Source organism: Henckelia pumila, unplaced genomic scaffold (genome assembly GCF_033568475.1).
Source record: "Henckelia pumila isolate YLH828 unplaced genomic scaffold, ASM3356847v2 CTG_461:::fragment_3, whole genome shotgun sequence".
NCBI classification, from domain to species: domain Eukaryota; kingdom Viridiplantae; phylum Streptophyta; class Magnoliopsida; order Lamiales; family Gesneriaceae; genus Henckelia; species Henckelia pumila.
In genome coordinates this window covers 10,327,933-10,339,180 of record NW_027331831.1, presented here as the reverse complement: position 1 = coordinate 10,339,180, position 11,248 = coordinate 10,327,933, and the positions used below count along the sequence as shown (strand labels likewise).

General features: G+C 23.9%; 1 protein-coding gene across 1 annotated transcript; it reads left to right on the top strand.

The window, feature by feature from the left end:
- Nucleotides 1-10,057: 10,057 nt before the first annotated feature.
- Nucleotides 10,058-10,947, top strand: LOC140872179 (thioredoxin H2-like). Its single transcript, XM_073274965.1, has 3 exons — nucleotides 10,058-10,284; nucleotides 10,385-10,507; nucleotides 10,606-10,947. Exons 1-3 carry the CDS (start codon nucleotides 10,138-10,140, stop codon nucleotides 10,735-10,737), a joined length of 402 nt encoding a protein of 133 aa, XP_073131066.1. The 5' UTR covers nucleotides 10,058-10,137; the 3' UTR covers nucleotides 10,738-10,947.
- Nucleotides 10,948-11,248: the final 301 nt, after the last annotated feature.

Genomic DNA, 11,248 nt, shown 5'->3' with positions numbered 1-11,248 from the left:
TGTAAAATATTTTTTAAAAAGTTTTTTCCATGTATAGTTTTTAAAGAATACTTGAGAGATGTTTTTAGATATTTTTAGAATGAAAATATGGAAGACAAAGATAAACAATATATGTTAAAATGTTTTTATAGAATAGTTTATAAACAAATATTTATTCTTAAAAAAATTAAAAAACACTTTTATAAAAATGTTTTATAAGTATATGTCCAAACAAAACACAAGTAACCGTAGCCGAAATTAAATCTAAGGTGAGTTATTGACAAAAAAAATTACGAAAAGGGGTGCTACTCTCCTCCAGGCGAGCTTAACTTCAAAGTTCTTATAAAATCCCTGTGTATTCGTTCAGGTATATATGGTCACACTCAACAGCAAAGGCATGTTTTATTATTACTAGTAAAAGTGCACACGCTATGCGTGTGTGGTCAATATAATATAAACCAAATTTATTTCAGTTTTTTTTAACATAGGAAAAGTGGGTGTTTTTAGATATTTTTAGAATGAAAATATGGAAGACAAAGATAAACAATATATGTTAAAATGTTTTTATAGAATAGTTTATAAACAAATATTTATTCTTAAAAAAATTAAAAAACACTTTTATAAAAATGTTTTATAAGTATATGTCCAAACAAAACACAAGTAACCGTAGCCGAAATTAAATCTAAGGTGAGTTATTGACAAAAGAAATTACGAAAAGGGGTGCTACTCTCCTCCAGGCGAGCTTAACTTCAAAGTTCTTATAAAATCCCTGTGTATTCGTTCAGGTATATATGGTCACACTCAACAGCAAAGGCATGTTTTATTATTACTAGTAAAAGTGCACACGCTATTCGTGTGTGGTCAATATAATATAAACCAAATTTATTTCAGTTTTTTTTAACATAGGAAAAGTGGGTGTAGTTATTAATAATGTGTAGAATGCAGTTTTCAAAATGCAAGATAGTTTTTTTGTTTTTGTTTTTCACCTATTTTTACCCTTTTTTTTAATATATATATTAAATTTTAAATAACTACCGTCAAATGGTAAATATATTTAGGTGTCATCAAAACGTATCAAAGCGATTTTTAAAAGTGGCTCAAGTTTTATAAAATAGTAAGATTTTTTTTGTTCCATAAAAATTCTATTATTTTTAAAAAATTATATGTACATATTTCCAAATTCCAAGTCAGGAATATTAGGAACGATTGAAAAACCACATAAAAAAATAGTAGGTGTGCAAGTGACTATAAATGAACCAATTTTGTTGCTCGAATTTCAGGAGTCGTTTTAAAACCAAACTATGAAGGCGCGCAGTTGTTATTAACGAATTAATATATATCCTTCACACGTAGTAATTTTTATCATATTCCGATATCATTAATTCATTATATTATATAAGTCTCTTACATTTTGAGAGATATTGACAATGTGTTGATAATTGAAAGGCTAAAATTCTTCAGTACGAGGAGAAATACTTAAGATGCAAGCATTGAAAAATTATTTGTGACTAACAAACTGTTACTAAATAAAAACTTTTTAAAATTAATGGCTTTCTTCCGCCACAGCTCCGGCTTATCGATTACGGTTTCTTATGCTAATAATTTATTAATTAAGTTTTTGTGATCAATAGTTTGATCTCCAATATAAATAGAGATTATATCGTAATCAATGATATTCTTAGGTAGGGATGATAGATTAGTTCTCCGATTAGGGTTTATATAATTTATAGCGTCGATGCAATTTTACATTTTTTAATATAAATTAAATAGAATCAATTCTTTAAATATTTTAAAACATATTTGATTCCAAATTATTGCTGTTAATATACCATTAAATTAGACATTGTGTCCAGTTAATGTAATCAAAAGAAAAGAACCTTGAAAAGGGCTATAATGTCAATATTCCAAATTATTTTTTACTAAGATGCGAATCAAGAATTTTATTACTGTATATATATATATATATAAAAAAAAGCCTAAGGTTTGTAGGTTTCATTTAAAAACCAATTTATTGCAACTTTTAACGAAACCATGCATCGCTTCAGCACATTGGATTTCCAAATCGACTTTCAATTAATTAATCTTAGGCATTGTTTGAAAGAGCTTCTAAGAAGCATTTATCAGCTTTTTATAACAAAATTTTGAAATTTTGTGAAATTTTGTTAACGAAAAGCTGAGAAATATTTCATAGAAACTCTTTCAAACACTACCTAATTGCAGGACAATGCATTTTTAATATTTTTAATAGAAGAGTGTTATTTTCACTTTCAGATTTTTTAACTTTAATCAAAATCTTTCGTTCATCTATATTGTCAAATTTACAACTTAATCTACTAAAATTAATTATTTTATTTTATTTTATTTTAATATTACTCTATTTTTTAATTCTACATTTACATATACAGTGTTACATGAAAATCTCATAGTTTGACAAGAATAAATAATAAATAAATAAAGTGAATATTGACTGTAAAATTTAAGCCCAAATTCCATGTCACGTGCGCCGCAAAACATTGACATGACTCATAACTTCGTAAATAATGTAATTGTATTTGTGCCACTAACGTTAATTATCGCCAAAAGTGACGGAATGCTTACGCGGGCAATTGGAATTTAGAAACCACAATTTTTATTTATATAAAGATCAATATTTCACAAGGAGGGAGTCAAGTTATGGATACGATGTATCTACTGTTTACAAGGAGTCAAATGACTCAAATTCGCTACGTGTCGATCGAAAGCAGATCAAAGGAATTTTTATAAGAATTAATGATAGCCAATCTTATATAAAGCATTGGCTAAGCCTAAAGCCGCCATCTTATTGTGAATCGATCACACTATATTTTAAAGTTAATAATATTAGGAAGCAAAAAAAAAGGTCTGATTTTGAAGTTTGGGTCGGAATAGGATAAGTTGATTCTCAATTCATCATGTTTATTTGTCTTTTCACATTGGAATATTTACGTTATACCATTAAAACAAGTAAAATCCGTAATAATTTGAATTATATCAGCATTTTGATGAAAAAAGATTAAAAAAATACAACAGAAAACCAATATAAAATTATACTAAAATTAAACTTGGAGAATCCATATATAAAATCAAAATCTAAAATATGTCAACTTAACTTAAAATAATATCACATAACATTTTAATTGGATAAAAAAGAATATATATGTTTTGAAGCTTCATCTTAAATACATGGTAACTTTATATATGCCCAATGGTCGGTCCAAAGTCTACCATAGTCATAGAGCCCCTAGTTTTTGCACTAGTATGAAAAGCTTTTTTTTTTTTATCTTAAAATTTTCCGGGAAAATTATATTTTTTTCAGTCTGTTTGTTTGTTTTTACCATTTTTGTCATTTATGTTATTTAGAAAAATTCTAGAAATTTTTAATCGGACGTACTACACAGTACCTCAACACCACATTGAAAAAAAAATTAAAATTGCCACAAATAATAAGAACAAATATAGCAAATTAAAGACTGAAATTTGACAACATAAAATATCTAAATCACAAAGTGACAATATATAAGATCAAAAATATATATTTTTTCGAATATTACATGATTAAGCATATAATCATTCATTTGATAATTGTAAGTATAAAAACTCTTGTTTCTTACATCCACACATTTTTTTACGCAAAATTGTGGAGTAAGTAAACACTTGGCCTGTACTTAGGTGTTTGATTCTTCCCATCAACACTTTCTTTAACTAGCTAGTTTGTTGCACAGGCTTACCCAGTGCACTTTACATGACTAGCGTGGTTTGCAAACTATTGCGTTAATTCGGGATTTTATCCAGTGCACACCGAAAAGTAGCGACCGTGGGTTTCCACGTCATTAAACAAAAGATTTCAAGATAGTAGTGGGTATTTTTGAAATCTTGGAAAAAATTTGAAAGCTAGATTTTCTTTCGATAAATCAGGAAATAATTTTTTTCTGTGTCGGAAGGGAATTTATAAAACAGAGGTTATAATTGATAGATATGGCAATATGCTTACTCCTACCTAGCTAAGTATTAGACATGAGCTAGCTAGAATTTAATTCTCCTCTCATCTGAATGAACGGCATCACAATTCACAAGTACTCATGATATTTTTATATGCTTTTAGTTATTATTCTCTCCAACACAGCTTACAGATAATGCATTATGTGCTTCTGATCTTAATTACATGAAAATTATTTAATGCACGAACCAATTTATGTATAATAATTCTTCAGATTATATAGATATATAATGTTACTAGTAAACAGCACGTGCGATGCACGTGGTGACACTTTGTTTATATAATATATCTATTTATTATTTTTTTATAATTATTGAGATTTTCACGGCTTTATAATAAAAATCATATAAACTTTAATTATTTATTATGAAAATCAACTAAAATAATACAATGATCATTTTTTTTTCATTTTTAGTCATGTTAATGGTGAATTTGTATTTTCAATCTTGTAACGTGAATGTTTTCATTTTTAGTCATATTACTATGAATTTTTATTTTTAATCATGTCACTTGTATATTATTTTTATTTTGATCATTTAACTCGCGTGTTTTTTTTTTTGGGTTCTCTTTTGGTATATAAATTTTTATTTATAGTCATGTAACTTTCATATTATTTTTCATTTAACTTGTATTATATTCCTATATATTTTTATATGACCTTGTGTAAATAAAATTGCAAATTTTTTATTTCACAATGATAAAATTTTACCCTTTTATTCACACTTTTAGATAGATAATAGATAGATAAATTTCACAATGATAAAATTTTACCTTTTTTATTCACATTTTTAGGTAGGTATAGATTTAATTTATACTCCTACATTAATTTCGTAAATATATGTTTTTAACTCTAACTTTTAATATTATTACCGTAAATTTTAGTTTTTAGTTTTGTTCTTTTCAAGATTTATATTCTTATATTTTTTTAATTCTAACTTTTTATATTAATACCGTAAGTTTTAATTTTTTTTCTTTTGTTCTTTTAAAAATTTATTTATCTATTTGATTAATTGCAATTCAATTATGCCTCAAACTAAAATTTAGCTTATTCTTATATATTTTTATATTGTCTAACATTACATAATGTGTAAAATAAATAAAAACAAATTGTGAAAAATGAAAAAATACATATCTTTAGAAAATAATAATTAAAAAATTAATTATTTAATCGTATTAATGGACGCATTAGTTGATGAAAGTATAAAATATATTTATGGATATTAATATTTATTTAATTTTATGTTTTAACTAAAATGTTATTTTTACTTTTATATATCTATATATTTTTATATGACCTTACTTATAGTATAAATAAAACAGCAAAAATGTTATTTCACAATGGTAAAATTTTATCCTTTTATTCACACTTAATTTTAAATAGGTAAAATAATAGATTATTAAATATACATGATTTTCTTTTAATAATTTCGGTGAAATATTTTTTATTTGTCAAACAAATATATATATATATATATATTCAATTTATATATCATTTTTTATATTTTTAAAGCATTATGTAGAAAATTTCAATACAATTAATCGAAATAATACACAATCTAAGGATAAAATAGAAAATTTTGAGTGAAAATATTTATTATGTTAATTGTTTTAGATTGAAATAATAAACACTTTAATAAAATAAATATTTATTATCTTTAATAATTTTAATAAATAGATATTTTTATTTTTCATCATCTAATAATTTTTATGTTATCGAAATAATAAACAATATAATAAAATAAATATTTATTATCTTTAATAATTTTAATAAATAGATATTTTTTCCAACATCTAATCATTTTTATTTTAATTTTTTTAGATTTTTATAAGAATTATGTATGATAAAATCTTATTTCTCTAATTTATTTTTATTATCAAATTTTTATTCAATTTTGATGTATTGCTGTTTTCAAATTTTCTTAAAAGTATGTTGTAACCAAATTTTATTTTTTTGTTATATATATATATTTTAAAAAACAACTTTGATGTTCACGTGTTTTAAATTTTTTTTATTAAATTTATAGAAAATAATTCAAACCAATTCACTTAAGGTGAAGTTTTATAATTAAATAAGATGTGAATTAACACAATGTATTTTTAATAACAAATAAATTATATAAAAATAATTTATTCTTTGATTGCATTTATATTCTAATAGTATATGATTAACTTTATAAATGTAGTATGATATTTAAAAAATCAATTAACACGTGTCTCGTACGTTAGACTCGCGAAAATCATGTATTAGATATAACATAAGACAAACCATAAATTTAAATTTATTCACCTTTTAAAAAAATTAAAATAAGTAATAATAAAGATTTCGAATAATATTCATTTGTTTTATTTTTTTAAAGATATAGTAAATTTATAATATTTGATAAAGTCTTATGTTTGAGTCTCAAATTTATTTAGATAAATGTTCATGGATTACATTTTGACATTTATTTTTGAAAAATTGCTCTTTTGATTCTATAAGTTTCTTTGTTTGTAATTCTGATACTCAGTGTTATCAGATTTCAAAGTCTATTGTATTTGTTTTGTTTTGTTTTATTTTTATTTTTTACGATTTTAAAGTCTTTTTTTCGATGTGATACTTTTGTAGCGTAGATGTTTATAGTATTGCATCAGCATTTTTGATGAAAAATAACTAAAATTTTTAAAAATCAAAATACGCAAGACGAGCTGAAACTGAGATTTCGATATCGCTAAAAATCATATATATCTTTTAAGTTCTCGTGTTTCAAATTTTGGATATAAACGCCTACAAAAACATGTATAGATAAGGGGATGTGCTTAAACTTGAAAGCATGGGGACATAAGTGCTCAAGATTTGAAAACACAAAGAGTTAATAGATAATTCATTTTTCATCCATGTCTTTAAGAATCTTGAGAGTTCATAGGGGTAATTATCTGATATGAAAATATAGACCCAAAATCATAATTTGCAAATAATATTATATTATTAATATTTATGAATGAAATTTATAATATTTATTTTTATTTAAATTCCAAACTATCCATAAATTTTATATTATATTTTTCTTTAATTTTTTACATTCATTTTTCACCAAATGTTTATGCAATTATCTATCGAAAAATTCTCTAATGAAATTTTTTTATTTCTATTCACAATTTTAAAGTTAAAATTATTAAATATACATGATTTTTTAAAAATAATTTTAGTTAAAATATATTTTATTTTTCAAACATATATTCACTTTATACATCAATTTTTATAATTTTTAAATACTGTGTAGAAAATCTCATATCAATACAATTAATCGAATTAATATACAATCTAAAGGCAAAATAAAAAATCCACAGTGAAAAACTTAATCATTATATTTACACTTTTATAGTCATAATAAAATAAATATATATTGTCTTTAATAATTTTAAATAATTCATGCATATTTTTATTTTCCAACATCTGAATCATTTTTATGTTAATTGTCTTTAGATTTTCCTAAGAATTATGTTTCGATAAAATTTTTATTTTTAATTTATTTTTATGATCATATATCTATTGAATCATGACGTATCATTATTTTCAAATATTTTTATAAGCATGTCGTAACTAAATTTTATTTTTTTATTAGATTTTTTTTAAAAAAATGTGTTTTAAATTTTGTATTCTTAAATTGATAGAAAATAATTCAAACCAATTCATTGAAGGTGAATTTTTATAATTAAATAAGAGATGAATAGACACAATTTATTTGTAATAACAAAGAAACTATATGAAATAATTTATTTTTTGATTTTACTTGTATGGCTATAGTATATGATTAACTTTACAAATGCAATATGATATTTTAAAAACCAATTAAAATGTTGTGTCTAAAGAGTTCAAAAAAATTTATATTATTTTTTATTTTCTTTCTAATCTAACATGCTTTTATTAATAGATTATCACATTATGAAACTTATTCTTCATAAAATTTATGGTGATGTTATATATCTATATATTATATTAAACACAAATTTTGTAGAAGTGTAAATATTGCTTAAATATTTTAAATGATCAGTTATTTTATTGTCATAGTATAAAAAGTATGTGAATTCTTCTATTGCTATATTTGTTACAATCCTTATGTAATTCATTATCTATTTCAATATGATTAATTCATCTTTTTATTAGTATCTTACTATTTTAAAACACTGTGTAGAAAATCTAATATCAATACAATTAATCGAATGAGTATACAATCTAAAAGCAAAATAAAAAATCCATAATGAAAAACTTAGTCATTCTATTTACACTTTTATAGTCATAATAAAATAAATATATATTATCTTTAATAATTTAAAAGAATTCATGCATATTTTAATTTTCCAACAGCTGAATCATTTTTATGTTAATTGTTTTTTAGATTTTCCTAAGAATTAGGTTTCGATAAAATTTTATTTCTCTAATTTATTTTTATGACCATATATCTATTGAATTATGACGTATCATTATTTTCAAATATTTTTATAAGTATGTCGTAACCAAATTTTATTTTTTTATTAGATTTTTTTAAAAAAATGTGTTTTAAATTTTGTATTCTTAAATAGATAAAAATAATTCAAATCAATTCATTGAAGGTGAATTTTTATAATTAAATAAGAGGTGAATAGACACAATTTATTTGTAATAACAAAGAAACTATATGTATTTTTTGATTTCACTTATATTGCTATAGTATATGATTAACTTTACAAATGCAATATGATATTTAAAAATCAATTAAAATGTTGTGTTTAAAGAGTTCAAAAATAATTTATATTATTTTTTATTTTCTTTCTAATATAGCATGCTTTTATTAATAGATTATCATATTATGAAACTTATTCTTCATAAAATTTATGGTGATGTTATATATCTCTATATTATATAAAACACAAATTTTGTAAAATTGTAAATATTGCTTAAATATTTTAAATGATCAGTTATTTTATTGTCATAGTATAAAAAGTATGCATGTGAATTCTTCTATTGCTATATTTGTTACAATCCTTATGTAATTCATTATCTATTTCAATATGATTAATTCATCATTTTTATTAGTATCTTACTATTATATTATTATAATCATAACAATTTTTTCATCTTAATTTATATCATAATTCTATATTTTTCAAGATAAAAAATCATTATTACCCATAAATATTAATATTAAAAATAAAAATAAAAATGATTCACTTAAAACATAATCCACAAGAACTGACCTAATTAAAACCCAAAAAAACTCACTAAAAAAACTTAGAAATTAAGAGCCAATTAAAACCCAATGAAAATAAGACGCAATAAAACAAACAAACTCAATATTTAGACACAATTAAAAAAAACCCAAAAAATTACACTCACTAAAAAAATCAGATATTTAAAGTCAATTAAAACTCAATAAAAATAAGATGCAATAAAAACAAACTCAATTATTAACAATAAATACAAACTCAATTATTAACCCATTAATCTATGTAAAGAGAGAGAGAAATTATTGTGCTTTCTCAAATGTCCTTATAATTTTCATGCAGTTCTCAAAAATACCCCAACATTTAACACTCCAATGAACAAAATTTGGGCAATTATGACAATACACAATAAAAAACTTTGCCCTTCATTCACCCTTTCATAGTAGAAATAGTAGATGGGCAATTATGACAATACACAATAAAAAACTTTGTCCTTCATTCACACTTTTATAGTAGAAAATAGATTATTTATTTTCACAGTTTCTAATCTTTAATTCTTGTCACTCTATATCGACTTTGCGATCGATGAACATATATAAACTCGATGGCTGATCAGAGATTAATGTATATTAATCAGATGTAACAGAAGACCGTGATTTAACAAAGGCATAAATTAAATTTGTCTGATCATTAAGTTAATAATTCTTTGATAATTGGGGAAATGAGCACCAAATCTTGCCATATTTAACGTCAGCGGTGCGTATAATAAAGGGTCCCAAGAACATGATTCTGCAGGCGCTAGCTATTCTGCAAATAAAAGAAGGAAAATTATTATTTAAGCAATGGACGACTAGTATAAAAACCATTGCCACCAAGTGATAATCCAAGCCAACAATATTCGAAATACTAAAAAAAGAAAAAGAAAAGAAATAATTCCATTATCAAGAAGATCATCAAGAAAAATGGGTGCCAGTGTTTCAACTGATATTCATCCGACCAGTACTAGATATAATCGATCGCCATCGATCCAGAAGGGTCAAGTTATCGCATTCCACTCCTCAAACAAGTGGAGGATTCATTTCGAATCCGCAAAACAAACTTCAAAACTCGTATTATATTATACATTCCATATATATATAATTGATGTTGAATATTTTCATCAGGGGTTTTTTGTAATGATTAATTAATTAGCTCTCTTCTTGTTTGAAGATGGTGGTGGACTTCACAGCTTCATGGTGCGGGCCGTGTCGCTACATCGAACCAGCAATCAACGAATTCGCGGTGAAATACACGGACGTCGACTTCATCAAGATTGATGTTGATGAGTTGTTTGTAAGCTTGCTATATATTATGTTCCAAATCAAAATCTAGCTAGTTTCTGATCATGGAATTAATCGTGTTCATGTCGGGATGGCGTACGTAAAATGCAGGATGTGGCACAAGATTTCGGGGTGCAAGCAATGCCTACATTCCTGCTGATGAAGAGAGGGAAGATAGTTGATAAAGTTGTGGGGGCGAAGAAGGAAGACCTTCAAAAGAAGATTGACAAACACAGATTCTGAGACAGACACATCAAATAAGTGGGAGCTAGCTTTGGCCTTTATTCAGTGGCAAGAGTACTGAGCCAAGAATCTATTCAAAACTCTTATCTACATTAATATTCTATATATTTGCACGCATGTATTTGGTTAATTTTCGTGTGATTTGTGTATTCTCTCCGGAGAATCTAACGTGATTGCTGCTATATATGCATGATTTTATTTTCGATATTAATTTCTCATGTGAAAATATTTATGCACATGTTTTTATTTTTGGATGAAGTATTTAATTCTCTCTTGTAGCGATATTTAATTAACCATGCGATGGCATACTCTACTGATAAAACTATATTCTTAGTTATAAGCCATAATTATATATATCATAATAATAAAATTTTTGTTCATATTTATCCATGTTTATTGAATTTTTTAACAAATATATCACACATAACATATAAATATAAGTATCATAACAAGTCATTTTTAAAAACTTGTAATTTCAAAATAATATCTGACAAAAATTATTAGCACCAAG